Source organism: Acipenser ruthenus, chromosome 10 (assembly GCF_902713425.1).
Source record: "Acipenser ruthenus chromosome 10, fAciRut3.2 maternal haplotype, whole genome shotgun sequence".
NCBI classification, from domain to species: Eukaryota; Metazoa; Chordata; class Actinopteri; order Acipenseriformes; family Acipenseridae; genus Acipenser; species Acipenser ruthenus.
In genome coordinates, this window is record NC_081198.1 from 2,002,082 (window position 1) to 2,026,650 (window position 24,569).

Genomic DNA, 24,569 nt, shown 5'->3' on the forward strand with positions numbered 1-24,569 from the left:
GGCGTAACCAGTTTTGATGCACTGCTGCAGTGTATTGTATACCTAGTGCTAGATGACACACACAACAGCTGAATAATCACAAGAACCAGAGTGATACATGTCTATTCTTAACATGGGTTTTTCTTCGTAAAATAGGACACATTGACAGAATAGAGGGTGTGGATAGAAGATATCAGCTAAAAAGTATTTGATTGAAAAGTTTGATTCTTTTTTGTATTGTAACCTTGGTTCTGGTTCAGGGGGAAGGAGCTAAACCTCATCGACTTGTCTACTCCCCATCAATCTCCCTATTTAATCCCCAGGATATGCCCTTTTTCCATTCTTGCTCTTCGTTCCTCCTTCCTCCCATCCCTGTCCTCTATGTCACAGCACCTTTGCAGCGGCTCTCCCTCTAGGGGTAAGTGAAGCTCACTTCCCATCCATGGAGGCCTGGCAGCTCCGGTCCCTCCTCAGCATTAGAATGGCTTTAGAATGGTTAGTTGGATGGTTCATTTGTTATGAGCTGAAAAGGTTTGGCATGCATGCTATCTCAGTATAACCACAGAGTTCATCAATACAATACAATACAATACAATACAACACAATACAATACAATACAATACAATACAATACAATACAATACAATACAATACAATACAGCTTGTCAAAGCCACTGGCCAATCAATCCAGCTCAAGAGTAAGCCAACGCAAAGACATCTGTTTTTAAATGTGATTTAAAAGACTTGATTGTGCCAGCATTCCTGATAGGACTCGGGACGCAGTTCCACAGGCAGAGCAACTGAAGGCCCTTGGCTCTCTTGATTTTAGACGACTCCTAGGAACAGCCAAACGTTGAGCATGCCCTGATTCATCACAATATTAGTATTATTACAGTGCTGGACCAACATGTGCTTTTCATTCTTGTACTATTCTTATTAGGTTTAAACAAATATTTGACTATGCTTTCATTTTGAATGAGCTGGAAAACAAAAGTCTAAATAGAGCCCTTGAAAACTGAAACAGCCCCGTTACCCAGTGACTCCAGTGACATTACTAAATACAAACAGTACATCTGCCACCCTCAAGGGACTGGAAAGACTTCTTTAACTGCATATAGAAATAATGACATCTAGATCTGCAATCACATAATGCAGCACACTGTACATAAATAAATAGTCATTTTAATGACTTCAAAATGCAGGTACATTAACTATGCTGTGCATATATTGTTTGCTATCACATACATACAAAATTATACAGTCAGTTAAAAATAACTTTATTAGATGCATGTTGCTAATATATGGAGTTCCGTTGTCAAATGACAGGTTTATGTGTTAACTGCACTGTAAATTATGAACTGCAGTTTATGGTAAGGAAAGATATATTCCTGCAGACAGTGCAGGGTAGTTGATGTACCTGCACATATTGCATGGATCACAGTTCCTTTGTCTTTCAAGCTGCATCAAAAAATGCTCTATACTGCCATCTAATGGATGAATGTTGGCATTGCATCTAAAATCAAAATCAAAATCCCAATGCATTTTTTGTCAGAGTGGGTAACAGGGGACAAGCAAAGTCTAAGAACAACTAATGGAATAAGAGTAACTACAAGGCAATGGAATCAAGTACACTGTATTATTGAATGACTCAAATAAGGGGAGAAAACTATACTATCAATACCAAATCGGTTTTGAAATCTAAGTCCCTGTTCACAAATTATGATTATCTTTCTTTTCTATTATTATTTATTTCTTAGCAGACGACCTTATCCAGGGCGACTTACAATTGTTACAAGATATCACATTATTTTTACATACAATTACCCATTTATACAGTTGGGTTTTTACTGGAGCAATTTTAGGTAAAGTACTTTGCTCAAGGGTACAGCAGCAGTGTCCCCTACCAGGGATTGAACCCACAACCCTCCGGTCAAGAGTCCAGAGCCCTAACCACTACTCCACACTGCTGCCTTTTCTATGATGACTTTTCTATGATGAAACTATTCTAGTCTGTTAATGGTGCATTTCTCCACCAAGTATATAACACACGAATACAAAACAGATGCAGTCATTTAATACAGACGTTATTTAAAATAGCGCATGAGCTATGCTTTTGAAAGGGGGCCCACAGTCTATTACAATGTGAATTGAAATTCAGACTGCATTTACAATGCATTTCTTCATACCTGCCTTCTACTAAACACTGACAGTAATGCTCAGCACATGAAGAGAAATGAACGAGTGCCTTTCAGGATGCATTGTGTGGAGGCTGAAAAGTCATTGCAATTTTTCCCCTCTAGTTTCCCAAATTGAACAGAGCTAAATTGAATTGGACTGGAGACACTGTACATTGTCTGTGTGATATCCAATGAGATTGTGGATGGGAGGGTAATGTTTTATAGTCACAGAACGTTCCACTTCTATTTGAACACTAAAGAGTTACTACCTTGAAACGAACCTTGTTATAAAACTAGAGGCTACATAGACATTTCTTACAGTACACAGTATGATCTGAAGTATGAATGAGGTCATTTTCATATTCATTCTTAAGAAGAAATAAAACATGTTTCAAATATTAATTTTACATGAATTACTCTTCTTTTTCTTACACTTCTTTAAGTTTTATATTGTTTTATCTTGATCGTATGGTATTTTTGTATGAATTAAACCCTATAGATTCTTTATCCCAGTGCAGTAGGTACAGCCTCACTCTTTAACTTATGTTTTGTTCTTAAATATTGTGGTGGAACTAGATCTTGTACTTTGAACTAGATGTGTCCTCTTGTTGAATAGACTCCTGTGTACACAGCATTCTATCACGGCTGCACTAGATCAGTGGGACAGGTTTGCACAGGGTAGCCATGGAGCAGGGAACACAGAGGACTGGCAGCGTTCCCATTGGCATGCTCGGAGTGTTTCTCAGCCTGCGTTGCCACAGGCACCATCTCTGTGAAACCAGACAGCCTTCAGCAATCCTAGTTTTCTGCTGTTCTTTCAGTCCAGTCACAATCACCATCACCTCTGCAGGTAAGAATGGAAAGGCACAGTGTGCTTCTCTCTGTTGTGAGGAGTTTCTGATGGATGTGAACGTATTGGGCTTGGTAGAGAAGTGTTGCAGATATCCCATGTATGTATGTATGTATGTATATATGTATGTATGTGCGTGCGTGAATATATGTATGTATTTATATTTTTATGAGGTTTGCACTTTAAGTACTGCACCTTAATGAATAGCCATTTTAATTACTGAGTTAATTGTTATTTATTGTTCTCAGTGTACAGCAGTTGACATAAATATAATTGCAATGTTTGTAAGAGGCTGCACCCCTCTGCAGTACACTCTGCTATTCCCTCCTGTTAATAAATATAATTGCAATGTTTGTAAGAGGCAGCACCCCTCTGCAGTAAACTCTGCTATTCCCTCCTGTTCAGGTCAGTACTTTTTATCTCCTTTCAAGAAAGCCCAGCAGCGCACTGGGTTCTGTAAAATATCACACCTTTGTTTGTGTTAGTCATTAATCCCTGGTGGTGGTTCCCTCTGGGCCTCTGAAAGCTATCATTACAGGTAGCCTGTACAGTAGCCTGTAGTTAACATCAACACTTCTGCATGAAGACAAGGGGCAAGCAAAGACTCTTGGGACTGGATGCTCCACTTTCCTTATTCCGTTGTGTTTAAAATGCATCATAGCATAAGAAGTTATGCAGGTCCCTTTTGAACGGACATGATAGAAAGACAACATGTAACAAACAGGTGGAATTACAGAAAGTGAGATTAAAGAGGCACTTTCTGTCACTTCAGCTAAATCACGCCTTATTGTTACATTGCACAACACCACAGTTTCCCTCATTACAGCAATGCGTTCACCGTTTAACCTAAGAGAATGTTTTTTATAATATATATATATATATATATATATATATATATATATATATATGTATATAAACAGTCATTGGGGTTGTGTGGGACCCTTAGACTAGTGATAAAGAAACTGTCAACCATGCAAATGAATAAATTAATTAATTAATTAATAATCTTTATTGTACGGTCTGAGCCACCCAATAAGGTGTTTATAGACCTGGGCTCAATACATGCTTCCTCCTAACTAAACACACCTGTAAGAATAAAGGTTTTTATTAACTCTTTCATGCATGGCGACCTCATATGAGGACTGATAAAAAAAAAAAAATCTTCTAGTCTTTTTTATAAGGACATATGGAAGATGCAAATGCATGATGCTCTCATATGAGGATGCAAATTTTTCCCTATATAAAGCAATGGAAAATAATTGAATTAAAATATATTTATTATGTCAAAAACTACGTTATTTCAGTTATTTTCAATATTTCATGTATGAAAAGGTTAAGCTGCAGAAGCAGGAACCAATGTGGTTGTTTTCTGTGCAGTATTCTTCATTTTGCTTTTAAAGCTAATTCATCCTGATGTCCATATTTTTATCCCTTCTTCCCTTCCAGATATAATAGCGATTGGAACAAATACCGACAGCCACACAGAGCTGCCATGGCGGGGAACGCTCCGTTTGGCACAGACTCCACTCCTGAGGTAGTCGTTAAGATTATTGGAAGCAAACTCGTCACATTTTTTGTGGAAAAGCCAAGAAGGTAGGTTGGTTATGTAGGCATTTTTTAAAATACTTTATTATGGCATTTCTGTTGCACACAACCCTGCTTGTTATACAGCCGTAACATGAAGTTTGAAAAGGCTGAATTCTGTAAAAGCTACATAAAATATGGAAACTGGGTTGTTTGTCTAAGATAACAATATTATGATTGTATTTTTATTTAATTGAATTTGTGAATTTTTCATCTCCATTAAATTCCTTCAGCTATTTATTCCAAATCATCATTAGCATTTGATTTATTTATTTATTTATGTTTTTAAATGAGAAACACACCCAATAAACTTACCAAACCATAAATAACCAGCTTCATTTAAGGGCGAGTAAGTGGTCTTACGCTGTTTCTAATTTGTTCTAGATGTGTTCCTTTCAGAAAATAAATAAAATGAAGTTGTGCTCATTCTGATTTGGAATAAATCGCTTTGATATTCTAGCCTTTGTTATTTTAGGGTTACATGTAGGAGAGAAATAAGATGTTATTTAATGAGATTAAAAATGGTAGTTTTATGTATTTCTAACTTAGCATTAGTATATGAACTTGTCTTTGTATTCATGACATTAGATAAACCATAGACATACTTTCCCATGACTGACCACCTTGCCTAATCCAACAAGTCTCGCATTGCCGAGTGCAATATGTCTTGCAGTGATCACCAAACATTGACTCAGAAGAGCGTTGGAGCTGTAACACACAAAGCATTATTAACCTGTCATCTCCATGCAATCGCACTGCACAAACAACAAATACCCCAGATAAGCAGCTTGGCCCACATTTGTGATTTCTCCTTCTAACATGTGCTGTCATGTGTTCAGGCATAACCGGGCTTGACCAATGACAGGGGGCATGTTTTACTAGGTCTGGAATTAAAATTGTATTGCGTGTGAAAAAATCAGATTATATCTTGTCAGCCCGCCATTAGTTGTCCATAAATTATATGTTGTTTAAGAGAGGGGGTCTAACAAGAATAGGATTAATGACTTTTGGATGAGTGACTTTGGATGAAAAGTGCTGGTAGGTAAAGACAGGAAGAGGGCTTTGACAGAGGTGTATCCAGTATTACTATGACCTTAGCAATTCGCTATTCACAGCACCTATGAAGGAGCAGCTTGGGACGTCTAGGAAATAGTGATCTTAACTAATGTTGTTTAGATTCACTCAGGTTAATTTTTTTTATTTTTTATAGTGCCTCCTTTATTGTGCTTCTACGCATTTTATGGCCAATTGATTAAAAACGGTCATCAGGTGACATGAGATTTATTTCCTTTAAATGATACTGCATCACAATTTAATCAAAAGTTCTACTTTTCTTTGACAATCTTGTTTTTTTGTCCCTGTTGTTAGGAATAAAGCAGTCCGCATTGAAACACAGAGCCTTATCTCCCCCCCTGCATTGTCTCCCCTTCTGCATTCTACCAAGGCTGTGACAGATCAAGTACCTCCAGATAAACTCAGCACTCCAAAGGGGAACACGGAGATGAGGGAACCCGGGCAGAGTGCAGAGCAAACCCCAGCTAAGCAGGTAAGAAACAGGAGATTGTGAGGTTACTATGATGCTGTATTTAGCAGGGTGTCTTGTCTCTATATTTCCGTTACTCTGATACAGTAGTTTTGGTTTGTAGTAGACTAAATATGTTGGGGTCACGCCATCATTATCATCATCATCATCATCATCATCATCATCCCGCTTCAAAGAAGCACATTACTTCAAAGGAAATGCTTCAAAGCAAAAGGAACCTCAAAACCATGGCATTCCTGCTCATCCTGATAGTCCAGACTCATGGATTATCTTGTCACACCTTCCGAGAATCTTTCCATGAGTAACAAAAGATGAATATGAAGCCCCTGGATTCATGTACGTTTATTTCAATGTTTGTATTCAACTGTATAGTGTTGCTTGTTGGGGTGTTGTTCTCGGTACAAATACATCGCAGATGATTGTGTAGTTCATTGAAAAGGGCGATATGATATACAGTATGCTATCTAAGCCAGACCGTGTGGGTGTTTCCACAGCCTTCAGAACATTTGGATGTCTATTGTGTCACAGCCCCTACAGGAGATCAAACACTCTCTTACATACATTGTCAAAAGAAGCCACTACAGAGGACCATCTTCACTACTGTAAGTCCATTTTCCTCCAGAGCTCAGCAGGTAAATCCTGTACTGTGTTACTGTTAGGGAGAGGGACAGACAGAGAGTATATGACAGAGGAAGTGTATTTATTATATGCATATCTCTGACTGGGGGATATAGTTGAGACATGCTGTACATGCGTATGTTTTGCATATATATAGTTAACAGCTTGTCCAATCATCACGAAACAGGGTAAAGTAACTGATTGATACATAGTTCATTACAACAATTTCCATTGCATTGCACCTTGTTTCATTTTGGTGTTTTTGCCCCCTGTTCAGAATCACACGGAGCCTCCTCACGCAGAGCTCCTAGATCCTGCTCCCTCCTTCAGCAGTGCCCTGCTTACGGTTGTCAGCAGGGAGATGCATTGCTGCAGTACGAGAGCATTGGAGAGCATGGGAGAAGAGCTGCAAAGATTAGACCCCACCCACTCTGGTGTGATCCATCAATCACAGCTGGGATTAGCGTTCTTACGACATGAAGTTCCGCTTAAATTGACGACTTTAAGACTGCTCTTCCAGACCTTTGCAGGCTCCACATGCCCAGACCAGGTGTAATAAAAATAAAAATAAGGATAATACATTATAGCATATAAATGACCAGGTGTTGGTCACATCAAGGTAGCTTCAGATGACAGTACAGGCCGTTGGCTCTGTTTTAATGATCTAAATCTCTTAAGCTTGATATATTGCAAACCTTGTTATAGTGAGTCCAATTAAACAGACAGAGGAGATCCGTGAATGTTGACAGTTTTTTTTTTATGGGTTGAGCATTGCGTCCTGAAGATATCCATATAATAAAATGTAGAATCATAATAACAATTTTGTCAGTCGCTATTTCCGGGTTTATTATATTCAAGGTTTATCAGCAGAGAGATACGCCACATAGTAGCGTTCACATGACATCTTACACTGTGCAAGTCTTGCATTGAGAAGTGCAATCGCACTGTTTACATTAATTGCACAGAGCAATGGTTCAATATTTATCTTTGCAATTGGTCAGCAGATTAATTTATATGCATGGTATCAATATTGTTATTGAATTCACCTTTAACTATGTGCTGGCACCATACCCAAACATGTCGTATCATATCCAAACCAGGTAAAAAGTTATTATGATGAACCTTTAGAAGGTCAAGACCCTTTTCAACGATTTTAGAGAAGTGGTAGAAGTGTATTCTTAGTTTTCAAAGAACTGTTTGACCTAGGAGAATGTTTTACAAAAAACTATTCTTTAAAATAGTCCTTCTCAGATGTCACAATAACGTTGGACCAACGTAACAACTAAGGCTGGGCCAACTTTATTGGCCAACCATGAATTGCCTATGGGCCAACCTTGAATCCAGTTGTGTGTGCTATCTGGGTTAAAGGTTTGTAAACAGGGCCCTATCATGTCCATGCCTAGTATACTTTCGTGAAAGTGTAACGTTCTACAACACCCCTCCCCTCCCCTCTTTTTCATTAACTGCTTACAGGTGAATTACAAGGAGCTAGTTGGTTTTCTGTTGAGAGCAATGCAAAAGGGCGGACCGGATGCACATGATGAGAAGAGATCCAACAGTCTTAAACAATCGCAACAAGTGAAAGAAGCCCTGACCTCAGGGACGAACATGGCAGGGTAGGTGTTGGTAATCACTGAATTGGAGAGGGGCTGTTTCATTTTGTTGGAAACGCTTTATTTTGAGTGGCAGAAGTATTTCATGAATATGCAATGAACTATTTGCTGATGTGTACTTATATGTTAATAAACAAAAGTGAATACATATGCCATCCCTGTGTGTATCTATTATTAGCAAAAGAGGGATGAACTCGGAAAAGCTTCATCAGAGTTTCCAACAATCTGACGACAAAACCACAGGGCAGCTGTTGTCACTTACAGTAAGGGGACATTCATTTCCATTCTTATTACGTAGTACACAGCCCTTGCACCTGGAGGGCAGTAAACATGGAATAAACTTGGCAACACGGAATGGGTTTCACCGTCAATTAGCCCTATTCACAAAAGTGTGAAGACTGCTTTAAGGAGTTTTAGAAGGACTGCTTACAATCACTTTAAACTGGAAAACAAGTCTAATCATCTCTTAAACAGTCAATTAATGCATTCATTCATTAACTTAATTAATCTAAAACTGTCCTTAAAGTTTTATGAATAGGGCCCCAATACTGCATCACTGAATGTGTTATAAATGTTTTTTTATGAATGGTATTAGACTAATAACGACAGGCTATATCGATGCAGTGTTATAAGAACATGTAACTAAAGCATTTACAGTATAAGAAAACCTTCTAATCACATGACATGAAGCGTTTACACTTGCAATGCCGAATACCTGTTAGACTTTAAACAAAGAATCCTCCCGGATTATAAACACAGATATGTGGTTTCAGTGTGTTGGGCTACTGTGCTGTCAGAGGGATCGAATCTGGCTATTTATTTTTTCAGACAGAGGATGATGGAAGCCTAGGTTTTGGAGCCCAGGTCCAGAGATTTTCCAAATCTACAGGGACAGACAGGAAAACTGTCTACACCCAAGAGTCCGAGACTTGGCTGGAGCGATTCAGCCAGCTAGAGAGAGCCATGCGCATGTGCGATGACAGAAACACTGGTACTACACCTTATCCCATCGTGCTTACAGTATTGTGCAATCTGTTATCTGTACCAGTAGACATAAATGACAGACCGTGACAGTGAAATGGCACGTGACACTCATGACTGTATCTGAAGGATGTGCAGAGCACTACTTCATGTACAATTAAAGAAGTTTTTGCATGTTGGTTTCAAAGGCCTGAGATGCGATTATCTTATCTGTTTGCAGGCATGCTGGAGAAGGGGGAAGCCAAACATCTCATCCATAACTACAACCTCATTTTCAATCTGAACCTGAGTCCCCTGAGGATTGAGCAAGCGCTGCACATCTTTGAGACGCATGGGGAAGTAACCTTGGACTCAGTGTTGCAGTATCTCAAGAAATTATAATAATAATAAAAAACATACTGTGTCTGCATTTTGTTCTGCTTATACCTGTAAAATACGTGTATACTTAGTAAATACATGTGTACTTTACAATGTTATTCTGCATAGTTACAATGTAATGAATGTGTAAATCTTTTTGCTTGATATAACCCTAACCCTTTTCTAATACAATTGTGTACTTACATATATCCTGTAAAAAAATGTACACGTTAATTACATTGTAACTATGCATAATAAACAAGTATTCACCAAGTAACTCCACAGTAATTAGAAACACTTAATGTAAGGTTTTACCAAAAAATCATAACTAGTTACAATATTATTTATTCTCCTTCTCAGAAAAGTGGAGGCAAACTTCGCAATGGAGCAAACACAGTGATAACTAGACTCAACGATTTCTTAGAATAGGCATTCTGAATGTGTCGTGATGTTGCAATTCGAAAGATTTGTTGACTGGATTTTAGCTGCATATAACTTTTTTTTTTTACTTTAAATCATTGTTGAATGATAAGCAGCTGTTTTTTTAATTTCTGTTTGAAGTTTTACCTCATTCTTATATACACTTATTGATTAAAAGCCATCAGGTTCCCTTATGTTTTTTTTTTTTTTTTTTTTTTTAAAGTACAACCTAGCATCATATGCTAATTTAATTTATACAGCATCCTTCATGTGCAAGCATCCCAGGGTGCTCTTCAGAATTAAACAGCAAGCCAAAAGAGCTGCAAACTGCTCACTAGCAAAAGGCCAGATCAAAGAAATAGGTTTTAAGCTTAGATATAAACATACTGATAGCATTTTAAACCCACAAAACGAGAATCAATGTCCAGCAAATACGTAGCAAAGACACCAGCACATACCTTTTCCAACGCAGAATTATTATAATTTACAAAGTAAATTAAGTACAATTCCATACTTTGTGATGAACAGAAGTTTGGTTTTATTTCCAAAGAGTTCCAGAACATTGGCAGAGCATAATTTCCACCACAGTTTCATTAGGGGAATTTGCAGAATGGACCGTTTAAAAGTATACAGTTTGTTTTGAATTACTAAGACCATTCATAAAGCTTTAACTCAGGAGTTATTTAAAGTCTGTTTCAATGGATTACATTCATTTGAATATTTAAGACACTGTTCTAAACTGTTGTTGGTTTCTTTCGAAACAGATTAGAAAAGTTTAATGCATACAACATTTTCTTTAATCCAACAGTAACAAACCGCCAGCAACAAAGACAGCTGTAAATCGAATCAACCTGTAATGAAAGAAAACATCTCTCGCTGCGATTCTATACAATTACTATTATACAATACGTAATTATTATGAAAAATGCTATTTTCTGAGGTCTGTCCTGTTCCATGGCGCATTGCTGGACAAATGGAGCAATTCATGAATTGACAAACCAATTGACAAATGAATTGACAAATTAATGGCTGGATAATTTTGACCCAAATGGCGCTCCATAAAAACAAGAACGCTCGATAGCGCTTCTGTGATTAGGCAAGAGTTTGAAGTACAAAATCATTTCAGTCTAAAGATAAGGCAATTGAGTACACCCATTGATTCACAAACCCTGAATTAAATTATTTGATAGAAGTTATGTTGTTTTATCATGTATGCAAAAATGCACATGATTTAAAAACTTAAAGATTGTAGTATGAATTTGTTACTTCAGCTGTTTAAACTGCAATGGCTTGTTCTTTCTCAGCGAGGGATGGCACAGATCTTGTACGGTAGAGGAGAAAGGGTATTTCCAGCTTTAAACTGGAGGCTCGGCTCCACTCCTTCAGGGGATGAGAAGGTGACCTTCTGCAGGAAGGAAGTGAAGAAGAGGAACAACTCCATTCGGGCCAGCTGTTCTCCAAGACAGATCCTCTTACCTATTAAAAACCAAAAAACCATCTAATCTGTTAAGATCATTTCTCAATACTGTAGTGTACACAGAGCATAGGGCAGGCTGGATTTTGGCACAGACAGAACGGGCTGCAGGTCTTCTGCACTGTGGTTAGCTTGTTGTCATTTACATGCTAGAAGCATCCCTGGGCTCTTTCACAGGACTGAACCCATGTCAATGAAGTGTCTTTACTTTTGCATCTCTTGGGAAGCTGGGATTGTGTTCAGGGCTTGCTGGGGAGTTGACGGGAGCACAGCGGAGGTGCAGGTCAGGCAGTGAGAGGTTAGGGTGGAGGTGGAGACTGGCCCTAACTGGAGAAGACTTGCAATGCAATATACAGGATTTTGGATTCAACAATAATTAATAAACAGTTTTGAGAATTTACCACAGGGAGTAAAAACAATAAATAGCCAATTATACGTGAACTCTGCCTAGCAACACTCTTCCCGGGAACAAGGCCAGTGATCCACTAGTAGAAGCATAAGCTCTTATCTACATTGTTAATAATTACATATTTATCCTGGGTGAAACTCCCTTGTTACTGTGTTATAGTGCAAGGACTGGTTTTGACTATTAAAGAATTACAAAGAGAATTGTACATGGAAAAACTGTAAATGAAATTACCAGCTGAGAATGGCATGAATGTTTCTCTTCTCACAAACTGTCCCTCTGCATCCAGGAAGTGCCCTGGATTAAATGTGTCTGGGGTCTGCCATTCATTCTTGTCGAACAGCACAGAGGTTAGATTTGCAAAAACTTGAGTGCCCTAATAAAAAAGAATTGCAGGAGAACAGGTTTGCAAATAAAAAAAAAATCATATCTACTTCTGTGTGTCTGAAGATTTAGGACAACTACAGATCAGAGAATATTATCTGAACATGATAACTCTAGGCTTTAACTTTATTACAGGATATCAAAATATAAAAATGTATTTATTGTATTACCTTTGGAAGAAAATATCCTCCCAGCATGGTATCTTCAGTGCTCATCCTGGGAACATTCAGAGGAAAAATATTGCCCATTCTCTGAACTTCATGAATCACTGCGTCAGTGTATGGCATGTTGGGCTTGTCTTCCATCGAAGGCTGCCGTGCTTGTCCGATCACTCTGTCTATTTCAGCCTGGACCTTCTCTGTGTGAGGGGAATAAATAATTGGCTAATAAGCTTCCCTGACCATTCCCAGGAACTACACTCCACACGTATTTAGAACCTTAAATACGAGCGTAACACAACTCAGAACCATTCAGAAATATTCATACAAGCTTCATGAAAAGGGAAAGGTAAACAAAAATAACCCATTTGAATAGCCTCCATTAAACCGCTGCACTCTGCTGAACCAGAAACAGAGAATGGCATGGATGACCTTCCTGATAGTCAATGATCTGCCTCAAAACCTACCCTGTATTTGCGGGTATTTAATCATATAGAGGAGAGCCCAGCGGAGAGTGGTTGCTGTTGTTTCAGTCCCAGCGACTAACAGATCAAGAGTGCAAAAAACAAGATTCTGCTCGTGGAATCCTGCTGCAGGGTCCTCTTTACTCTGAAGGGAGCAGTAACATTTCTGTTAGAATCATCAAGTCTTTAGGGTACATACAGTAGCTTTTACTTTTTACTAAAAAAAAAAAAAAAAACACTGAAAGGCATTTTTAAATTTCAAGCCCCAGATAAGCAGTATTCTTTGAATGTCTTATGTTACTTTAGGACACTCATATTTTGGCATTATTAATCCAAAGTGGGCTAAATATTTTACCACGGCAACAGTCAAGCGAGGTAATGCCTGCTGTGGAGGGAAGGAAAACTACAGTTAGAAATGACCCTGAATCAGTTCTCTTCCCCAACACTCCTCTTTGTTCAGCCCATCACAGCTCTGTTACATTTTAGCCGGTCACCTTCTCGATTTCTGCGAGGTAGCAGTCAATGTAATCTCTGGGTGCCGATGGGTCCCAGTCCTTCCTGTGACTTTGGACCTCTGATTTCACAAACGCGATAACTTTATTCCAGTTGGAGAAAATCTTTTGGTGTGGCCCGGGTAATATTTTCATTATTGCGGGGAATGTATTGTAGAGCTAAATAAAAAAGATAAATAGCACCAAACAGACAGCATTAGATTAGACAGAAATCTTGGACTTGCCATTGGTTTGATAGTGATGCTGTTTCGATACACACAGTACATGATTACATGATTCATATTGATGAGCAGTCTCTACTGTACCTGGCCCCATATCCTCCCTTCCAGGTAGAAGGTTTCGTCAATCAAACGCAGCATCTCCTGAAAGCGGCCGTCGCTGTACTCAAACCGGTCCCCAAATACAATCGAGCAGATAATGTTGGAGATGGCATTGTTGATGGTGAAGTGGGGATCAAACGGCTTCCCTAAAAAAAAAAAAAAAAAAAAAAAAAAAAAGGAAATGTATTTATGTGGCTGATCAGATCATAGGGTTTTTATCAGCGACTGTCTGGTGGTTTATATATATATATACACACATTATATTATATATATATATATATATTATATATATATATATATATATATATATATATATATATATATATATATATATATATTACCAGTAGTCTATATAGCTGTAATTACATATACACACACCAATAGGATTATACATTTATAAATTAAAATGTCTTGATAATATTTGAAGTCTGAGATTATCTGTTGTGAATCGCCCAAGAAAAACACACGTTTGATCATTTTGGGAAAACACTGATGCAGCTCTGTGCCTATTTTCCTAGGTTTGGACACTAATTTTAATATCTTTTGAGTTTGCACAGGAAGAAAAAACCTTCTGGTTTTGCCTTTGTAACCCATGAGAACGCCAGAGCCAATGCAATGCTCCCTCCAGAATCCCCAGCTGCCAGGATGCAAACCTGTGCTCCCCTGACTGTATGACTCACCCTGATCTGGCTTTTCCATGGGAGACACTCTGGGACCCTGTGGCAGCGTCACCTGCCAGTTCACACATGCGCAGAATATTGGGTGTTGCAAAGTTTGGTCACCTTCTGGTCAACGGTTCCCAAGAGTTCATTTGACCCATTTGCTAGATTCCAAGAACCCCACAGTGTTGTGTTAAAGAATGTGTATCATGCACTGGTAACCCATGTATGTACTCATGGTGCCTCTGTATCTCCACAGATATGCACACCCTGGGTAGGGTAATCACAGTACAGTGAAAGCAAGGCCACCTAACAGCTAGTTACAGTTAAGATGACCCACAAACCCTTCCATAGATTAGGTATTTACCTTGCTCCTCCTCAAAGGCCTCCTGAAGGTATCTGACCTCCTCAAGGATGGTGGATTCCAAAGTCTTCTTGCCGACTCCAAAGTTCCTCAGAGTAGTGAGAGCAAACCTCCTCTGCTGCTTCCATGCATGCCCGTTGGATATTACTAATCCTGCAAGTCACAAAGCACACATGCAGTTACATCACAAGACGCTGCTTATCACAATAACGCTGGCTATGGCGGAAGACTTGTAGGGTAAACGCTTCCCTTTTTGTTTTGTTTAGTCTTTTCATTGCAGCCCTGAGATGAATCCCATTCAGGATCAGCAGCCCACAACACACTGCTTAATTGAGCAAAATGAAGAACAAAAAAAAAAGCCTGGGACAAAGTGCTCAGCAGACACTTTGTTCAGCACTAAGCCTGTTAGCCCTAAGGGAGAAGTATCCTATTGTCCTGCTGTAAGACAGACTTGCACTATAGTATTTTACTCAGGGGATCAATTTATACAATCTATATAATGATGTTCCTGATAAAATGCAGATAATCCACAACTATTAAAAGCACATTAGTGCTCATGTTAGAAATACTGGGAGAGAGAGACATTGAAGAAAAATGGCAGTCAAACAATGGGTCTTTAAATTGAAGTTCATTTGAGCATTTTTGAAAAAATGCAAACAGTAACACCGTTGGGACCTGCTCAAAACAAACAAAATGCTTGAGCAATGTCCTCAGAAAAATATATAACAAAAACAGACCCACCTTGATTTGTGCCGTAATAGTCAGCCAATGGAAACGATGGGCGGTCTGTAAAAATGTCTCCTTGATGAACCAAAGTCTCTTTAACCAGTTTAAAGCCATTTACAAAAACAGCATTTTGTCCTATTCGGAGGCTAAATACATCTCCGTATTTCCCTGCAAACTGATACAATTATTGGCATGTTAAAAATGGATAAACAATTGCTTTGGAAAAAATAAAATAAAACTCCCACCCTAAAAAACCAATGCAGAACAAGATTTTAAAAATAAATAAATAAAATGTGGCGTTTATTGGGAGGTGCCTTTGCCTTCTAGTGGAAACAGATGCCATTGTTTTATTATTACTTATGTAATTATGTGAAACACCAACAATGCTTACCGACCTTAGCTATGCACAAGTGAGGCTGCTTGACGTCGAAGTTCAAAAGATTCCCCAGGAACGGGAGACCCCGAGGACCGGGGGGGAAGTTTTTCGGAACCCGGTGTTTAAACACATCCGCGATCAGCAAAAATACAAGAAAGAAAATCAAAATACTGCGGGCATCCATCCATTCCCATAAGAAATGAATCCACATCTGAAAAACCGCCATGGAAAATTGGTGTAGTCGTTTCCCTTATCCTTAGCATGTGTGTTCTAGAGAGTCTGGAGAGTTTTTGTGCGATGTCAAAATTCTGTTTTGATTATCGCTTCCACAGCTGAACTTTCAAACCATGAAGAGAGCCGGTGTCGTTGCCAATAGTGCCTCCCCATAGGATAGTTTTTTTTTTGTTTGTTTGTTTTTTTGCTTGTTTGTTTTTTTGCTAACTGCGCATGTGCAAAACCTTGAAGACCTGTGCAGAGCTGAAGAGGGGAGGCAGTATTATTTGTACGGTGTTGTTCGGGAAAATGAATGGCCCGATCTTTAGATTTGTGCTGCTTTTGCATTTTTTCTTTAAAAAAATAAATAAATAAAAACGGACTACCTCTAATTTTCTCCAACAGACCTCTGTCCACTCCGTGTCTAGAGTTACGCACAGACACACCCTCTCACACAAACACACTTAGGGCTTCTGGTTTTCCGTGCTTTCGTCCGACTTTTCGCCTCTCCTTTACGAATTAACTTCACAATTAACACATTTCTCCGTTTTAATTAAGAAACCAAAACGCATTAAACAGTGCTTCATTTTAAATGGGGAGTAGTTAAACACGACGCAAACACAGAAAGCCAGAAGCCCTCCATATATTATTAGAAGCAGGGAAAGATGAGGGAATAGGAGATGCTATTCAGCGCTAACTCATCCACGACATTGCTTTTTTTTTTTTTAAATGAAAAAAGACTATATATTGAAGACCTCTACTTCTAAGATATTTATTATATGATAAAACTAATAATACAGTGCATAAATCACGATCATAGATTTATTTTTTGTTAATAGATGAATTTGCATATTATTTACTTTTTGTTACTTTCACCTCTCATAGAGGAAATGCCAGAACTTTTTAGATGCTGTAATATTAAACCAAGCAATATCAGATGTTGTAAAATGTTACTTATCATGGATTAGCACATCTCCTCCGTCGTCAAATCTTCCTTCTTCGAAGTCCATCCCTACCTTTGCCTCCCAGATGCAGATATTTTGTCATGCATTTGTCTCCTCTCGACTCGACTACTGCAACTCTCTATATGGTGGTCTCCCGGCACGAACCATAAATGGGCAGCAGTGTGGAGTAGTGGTTAGGGCTCTGGACTCTTGACCGGAGGGTTGTGGGTTCAATCCCCAGTGGGGGACACTGCTGTTGTACCCTTGAGCAAGGTACTTTACCTAGATTGCTCCAGTAAAAACCCAACTGTATAAATGGGTAATTGTATGTAAAAATAATGTATAATGTGATATCTTGTAACAATTGTAAGTCGCCCTGGATAAGGGCGTCTGCTAAGAAATAAATAATAATAATAAACCGACTGCATCATGAATTACATATTACTTTAAAGTGTCACCATTCATGAAGATAACATGTCATTCCCCTCCACTAACAAGGGGAGCAGTAGTTTTAGTAGCTATTTGAATTGCGATTGGCAGACGTGATCTCTGAATTGTCTCTTTGGTTCACAGCCGCAGCCAGCGTCCCACAGCTACTTTCCAAAACTGCGCTTGGTCTGTGCTGGATCTGCACAGATTTTGTGAGGGTGGAGCTTCGTGACGTCACGTAGTATGCCTCGCAGAACGGGATTGTATGCAGAACTGTGCAGATCTGTGCAGAACTGCAGAAAGCTGTGCTACAAAAACGCACGCACACTGCAACCCCCCTGCATGCATACACACTTTGTACGCACACCCTATCTTGACTTCTTCATAATTTATGAACAGATTAATGTACTACAGGTATATGTAATACCTAGAGGTCTGTCTTAAAAGACGTGCAGGTGAAAGGTTCCTCCCTTTGCCATGTCGCTGTTCTGTCTTTGGGAATCGCTGGATTTACGAGGCGTTTTGATATTTTTGTTTCTGTTATTGTTAATGCTGGATACTGTTAAGAACTGGAAGCCTCGGAACTTTCCTCCGGGCCCCTGGCCTGTACCTTTTCTAGGAAACATTTTTAACATCGACTCGAAGCAGCCTCATATTTATTTGACCAAGGTTCGTGTTTTTTTTTTTTTTTTTTTTTAACGCTCCAAAACTGTAATGACATTCCCTCGTATATTGTTTATTGAGTTACTGCAACAGTTTTAATGGTGTTGGAATTGGAAAGTGTATTATTGGACAATGAAACGTACTGGTTACTTCTTAAGGCCATGTCCACACTACATAACCGATCTCGAGAACCGTACTCAAAAACGTTTTAATTAATCCAGCTCAGAGGCCACATGAGCTACCGTTTCATGTTAAGTCAGGCTTAATGCGTACACACAGTAGTAAAATAGTTTCTAGTAGCGCAATGAACACTAGAAATTAATACGATAGTATCCCATCATGTACTGTGTTTTATTTTAAAATAATGTGTTATGCCCCATATTAACAGAGGTGTATATATAAAACAGGTGTGTGTGTGTATATATATATATATATATATATATATATATATATATATATATATATATATATATATATATATATATATATATTTTGAGCGGGTGACGTCCCTTTAAACAAATTGATCTGATATGTTATTAGCTGTTGTCTAAATTGCTATTCCAGGTTTTTCTCTCCATCTTACTCGTATAATTCTGTATGACGCGCATCCACAATCTTTAGAATTCACATACTAGCCCTGTATTTAATGTAATAGACCTGTATTTAACCTATTTGCATTGTTTTACTGTTTCTATTTAATGTACTATGTCCTGTATTTCACTGTATTTAATGTATTATGCATTGTTCCTCACTATCTTGTAAAGCGCTTTCTATAAAAATTTGTATAAAAATAAAGATTGATTGATTGATTGATTGATTGATTGATAATTGTGGCCCCCTTCATTTTATTTCCAACAGACCTGACAATGACGTGAAATGTTCATCCCCGATCGCATTTCATTTTTGCAGTCGACTAATTTAACGTTGTGCTTTTATTATTTCCCCCGCTAGTTTAACAGCGATGTCCTGATAGATTTTTTTTTTTTTTAAACACACAAATGAATTCCTAGTGCCGAGTGTACACTGATAACAAGTCCTTCAGTCGCCTGTATTTAGCCAAAGATATCACAAAGCATTTGGGGATATTGGAGGATACACAGAAAGTGTAGTTCTGTATTAGAGCATCCACACTTCTGATAAACCGCAGTACCTGATGCGATCTAATTAGAACCGGATTCAAGACTACCTCCTGAGGTTCTCGAGTACGGTATGAAACGTGGCGTGGATGCAAACCGTATTTAGCAATTTTAAGCCGGTTTAAAGGCAACTAATACGGTTTAAAGGCATAGTGTAGACAGGGCCAAATTCTTCAGTATTATCGATATACAGCAAAGCGTATTGATTCAGTATTGTCAGAATCGGCACTGTGCTCTTCCGCGTTTTAAATAGAAATCTCTCTCATAGTCTAGACATCTGGTATTGAACTTCAGACAATGAGATAACTGTTACTCATAAACCTAATATTTAAAAAGGCGAGCGAGCATAATTTAAAAAAAAAGCAATATGTCAAGTGTCAATGGAAGGCATACAGTGTATCAAAGTATTAAACACAATTTGTTGACTTCGATTTCTCAACATTAAATCCGAGCCTTGTTTCTATATCTATCTATCTATCTATCTATCTATCTATCTATCTATCTATCTATCTATATATATATATATATATATATATATATATATATATATATTAAAGAACTAGTGCTTACATCTATAGGATTCATTTCAACCCTATGCGAATAGGCCTACCTGTTGTGACCAATGCACTTCTCTTTGAAACATGTTTCTGGCATGTTTTGATTTACCCGTCATGTCACCCGTTTTACAGCTTGCTGAAGATTACGGAGATGTGTTCAGCCTGCGATTGGGACGGTCTGTAACCGTGGTCGTGAACAGCTACAAGCTGGTCAAGGAAGCTTTGGTCAACCAGGCGGACACTTTTTCAGCTCGACCTTTTTCTCCTTTAGCTGACAGGATCACAGGTGATCTAGGTAGTTATATTTATATACACACATATATATACACACACACAAATATATATATATATATTTTTTTTTTTTCAGAGTAGTATTGATGCGCAAGCTTTATTTAAACCTGCTGGAATCCTTAAACAAATCTTATACCTACTGTAACAAAACAAACAAATAAATAAATACAAACATCCTAGGCTGCGACTAACCAGCAGCCTTGGTTTCAAAAGCGTGTGTCTGCCCTGGTGCTAGAGTTTGGGTAGACGCTCTTCTGGTGCGTTTCACTGGCTGTGTCGCCCTTGTAATGTCCAGTTCCTGAGACCGAGCCTCTGACACTGTACTGTAGGTTACATGGCTTTCTAATGTGCTCGCTTTTTCTAACATACAGGCTTGGTAATGACCAACGGACACATGTGGAAAAAGCAGAGGAGGTTTGCTCTCACTACTCTGAAGAACTTTGGAGTCGGCAAGAAGATTTTGGAATCCACCATCCTTGAGGAGATCAGACACCTTCAGGAGACCATTGAGGAGGAGCAGGGTAAAGTGTTTGGGGAAAGTGGGCAGATCCCTCCAACACAGGCTGTTTGCAGAGACCAGTTTCCATGATTCAACCTGGCTGTTCTCTTTTGTTACAAACAATAGGGCTGACAGAGAAGGGATTCTGGAACAGCATTTCATCAATTACTGCTGAATTTATACCACATTTACAAAGTGCAATGCAATATTTAGAAAAAATAAATCTTTGATGCATTTTTTTGTAGTGATTGTAATAGTCTTAGTGGTATTTAAAGTACCAGTATAGTCTGAAGTATAAGCACTATGCATGTTTTTTTTGTTTCCATGCTGGTATGTGGTGGGAACCCCCTATAGTTAGCCAGTACTTGCAGTGCTAAAGGATTGAAGTGGTTTTGTTTGTTTCTTTTCTCCAGGGAGGCCCTTTGATCCTCACTTCATTTTTAACAATGCTGTCTCCAACATTACCTGCTGTCTGGTTTTTGGTCACCGGTTTGAGTATGGCGATGGACACTTTCAGAAGATTCTGCACATGATATTTGAATCAATGTATCTGGAGGGGAGCATATGGGCCACGGTACTGCATACATATTCCATACAACGTTATTTAGGTTTGGTATACATCGCTGCCTCTCCACACTTAGAGGTTTACACTTCAAAAGCAAAGAACCGATTGCAAATCAAGTGTGCAATACAAATAGCAGAGGTGTGGGGAAAAAGCATAACATGTGAAACAGTAATAAAGGGTATATATCTTTGTTTATATCTCTGCTTGTGGAATTTTGAAATGATGTGCTGAGAGAACAGGGGGAGCTAGTTAGTTAGTTCCACAGCATCAATGGTTACAGCTGGTATTTTGTGACAGCTCAGCTATAGGGGAAAAACAGAAAAACGCTTCCAATGAACTAATGCAAACACATTAAATTTGAATTGAGATGTCTCATATCTGGAATGAAGCAGTAAATGCAGTTGTAACCCCTCTGATTCTGTGTATTCTTTATCCAGCTATACGATGCATTCCCCACAGTAATGGAGTTTCTACCTGGAGGTCACCAGAAAGTCATTTCAAACTACGAACAAATTACTGCGTTTTTAAGAGAAGAGATCAAACAGCACAGGCAGGACTGGGACCCCTCAGCCCACAGAGATTACATCGACTGCTACCTCGGAGAAATCGAAAAGGTAACCTGCACAAATGTATGGTTAAATCCGGGATTATTGAACAAAACTGAAAGAAAGCTATTTGGCCAATTTAAACTACTATTTACAAGTATAACTGTTGCATGTTACAACATACATTTTGCTGTATTTTCATCTACCTAGAACTACAGATTGTTCTTGTAGTCCTTTCCGTACCATTTAAAAAAAAAAAATCCTAAATTGGGATACTTTGAAAGAGCTCTATGAGCCTTACTGTGTACGCACAAGAGCAATAACTTAGTTAATTCGTCCCTGCGTTGCTGTGTCTGTCTGTGTTTCCAACAATTAGCGCTAGGTTTTGGGTGCATAACTATGTGTAACGTTTCTTTTCACTGTCCCAGAGTAAAGATGACGTTGAGGCAGGATTCCACGAGAGGAATCTGTGTTACACCACTCTTGATCTGTTTGCAGCCGGCACTGAAACCACATCAACCACTCTCCGCTGGGCTGTCCTCCACTTGATGAAATACCCGCAAATACAGGGTAGGTTGTTCGATTACAGCTTGGATAAAGGGTAGGTTTCATTCAAAACTGTATACAGAGCACTTGAACAACAGTCAACCTGCCAGGAACTGCAGAAAAATTATCTGACTTACAAACGCATCCTTCGATTGCTGATTAACTCCTCAGAGTGTTTCAGGCGGAACAGAGGAGAGTTTATATGTCTGTGTGATCATAATCATTCTAAAAATCCTGTGGTGTGTCTTCATTCTCACAGAGAAGGTCCAGGCTGAAATAGACAGTGTGATCGGACAAGCACGGCAGCCTTCGATGGAAGACAAGCCCAACATGCCATACACTGACGCAGTGATTCATGAAGTTCAGAGAATGGGCAATGTTGCACCTCTGAGTTTGCCTCATATGACCACTGAAGATACCACGCTGGGAGGGTATTTTATTCCGAAGGTAATGGTATACAGCTTTACCTGCTTATGTGGGATCCTCTTCAGCTTCACCCGGTCGCTTCCTACTCTATTCTTTTGATATATCAAATTTGCAGTTTTGAAAGAAACACATGTTTTAAATAAATAAATAAATAAATGATTATTTTAAAACAGTTATGTTTGAGGGAAAGACACGAAATACTCAATACAGCTCTGCTAACATTGGTTGAGCAGAGTTGTAACGTACTTATTAAACTACCCAGCCCACTTCTTGCAGTCACTCATCCAACTAGTACTGATCGGACTGACCTTTAGCTTTTGAGAGCTGACCATACAATTCAGTTGATAACATTAGATTTTTTTGTTAGGGCACAGAAGTGATCCCAAATCTAACCTCGGTGCTGTTCGACAAGAATGAATGGCAGACCCCAGACACATTTAATCCAGGGCACTTTCTGGATGCAGAGGGACAGTTTGTGAGAAGGGATGCGTTCCTGCCGTTCTCTGCTGGTAATGTGCTACTCTATTTATTTAATGTTACAAGTCACCATTTTCTAAAGGGTTCTCATAACACATGATCAATAATGCGTTGCGTCTGTTTCTTCTTTACAGGTAAGAGGGTCTGTCTTGGAGAACAGCTGGCCCGAATGGAGTTGTTCCTCTTCCTTACTTCCTTTCTGCAGAAGTACACTTTCTCCTGTCCTGAAGGAGTGGAGCCAAGTTTCAAGTTTCAAGTCGGACTCACGCTTTCCCCGCAGGATTTCAAGATCTGTGCCGTCTGTCGCTAAAAAAAACGGTGACTGTCTTCAAGAATCATTAGCTTGAACATAATGGAGTATTACCAGAAGTTAATCATGGTCTCTTTTGTCCCAATTATCGGCAGATCAAAATCAGCTTATTGCTACCTGACGGTATGTAAATAAATATAGATCATTCATTACACACGGATGCAAATATGTATTTCATGTGTTATTTAAAAAAATAAATAAATAATTGCTTAAAGGGAACTACAACCATCATCAATAAAAGTACATAGAAATATTTACAGAACAGTTTTCTGATTTATCCTGATTGTGTTCCATTTGTAAAGATGTATGATTATAGCACAAGCATGTATGCATCTCAGAGTTTGTAATTAAAAAGTGATCCATTTAAGACAATCAGCTTGTATGAACTGTGGGTTTTGTAAAAGCGTTGAGGACACATTCTATAGAGGCCGGGTTCACAAAAGGAAGTTACATGCTTTAACAGCTTCCCACTGGAAACCGTGGAATCTATTTACCAACGTTTCCATTCTGGCCAACTTATGAGTGTTATATTTTGAATAGATTATAATTGAGTTGTGAAGGTGTATGCAGCCTAGATTTTAAAAATAAATAAAATAACCACTTTCCTCTGTTTTTATGTTGGGTACATGTATTTATTTCATTTTATTGCAGTTGAAACATCATAACCCTATGCAACAGTGATGATTCAGGCAGTTAACTAAAAATAAAACAACATATGCTGCTATCAGTCCTAGAGAGTCATGCTATTGGCTTGGTTGCCATCCAAACGTATTCAAGTACAAATCCCACCGATGGTTCTAAGGCCAGTTTATCCTGCCAATCCTACTGAAAGCATTGTCGGGTTATGTTGAAAAACATTTTAGAGCAGGGCATATTGTATACTGGATGAGTTGACAAGAAATTCATGAGGCCACTGAGTAGGAGCAGGCTAAATACTGCAGCTGTTTGACTGGCTACAGCGCAAATAAAACATTTCTACACAAATATATGTTTAAACAGATTCT

At 38.6% G+C, this 24,569-nt stretch overlaps 3 protein-coding genes across 5 annotated transcripts; 2 read left to right on the forward strand and 1 right to left on the reverse strand.

Moving 5' to 3' along the window:
• The first annotated feature begins 2,913 nt into the window (after nt 1-2,913).
• On the forward strand, nt 2,914-10,134 carry LOC117400335 (uncharacterized protein C1orf87 homolog). Of its 3 annotated transcripts, XM_034000155.3 has the most exons (9): nt 2,914-3,005; nt 4,452-4,598; nt 5,958-6,135; nt 6,627-6,734; nt 7,028-7,300; nt 8,224-8,366; nt 8,542-8,626; nt 9,192-9,354; nt 9,565-10,134. In XM_034000155.3, the coding sequence occupies exons 2-9, from the start codon at nt 4,498-4,500 to the stop codon at nt 9,723-9,725; spliced, it is 1,212 nt and encodes a 403-aa protein (XP_033856046.2). In that variant the 5' UTR covers nt 2,914-3,005; nt 4,452-4,497; the 3' UTR covers nt 9,726-10,134. The 3 variants fall into 3 exon arrangements, with proteins under 3 accessions (XP_033856046.2, XP_033856056.2, XP_033856064.2); XM_034000165.3 differs by lacking the exon at nt 7,028-7,300; XM_034000173.3 differs by lacking the exons at nt 6,627-6,734; nt 7,028-7,300.
• A 501-nt stretch (nt 10,135-10,635) lies between these two features.
• LOC117409945 (cytochrome P450 2J2-like) lies at nt 10,636-16,827 on the reverse strand. Its single transcript, XM_034016269.3, has 9 exons — nt 15,984-16,827; nt 15,604-15,763; nt 14,866-15,015; nt 13,825-13,985; nt 13,502-13,678; nt 13,011-13,152; nt 12,556-12,743; nt 12,236-12,377; nt 10,636-11,597 (listed from the first exon to the last, which is right to left on the reverse strand). Exons 1-9 carry the CDS (start codon nt 16,188-16,190, stop codon nt 11,422-11,424), a joined length of 1,503 nt encoding a protein of 500 aa, XP_033872160.1. The 5' UTR covers nt 16,191-16,827; the 3' UTR covers nt 10,636-11,421.
• Nucleotides 16,828-17,859: 1,032 nt separating this feature from the next.
• On the forward strand, nt 17,860-23,937 carry LOC117409954 (cytochrome P450 2J2-like). Its single transcript, XM_034016280.3, has 9 exons — nt 17,860-18,219; nt 20,039-20,201; nt 20,569-20,718; nt 21,110-21,270; nt 21,699-21,875; nt 22,235-22,376; nt 22,612-22,799; nt 23,146-23,287; nt 23,390-23,937. The coding sequence occupies exons 1-9, from the start codon at nt 18,028-18,030 to the stop codon at nt 23,563-23,565; spliced, it is 1,491 nt and encodes a 496-aa protein (XP_033872171.3). The 5' UTR covers nt 17,860-18,027; the 3' UTR covers nt 23,566-23,937.
• Nucleotides 23,938-24,569: the final 632 nt, after the last annotated feature.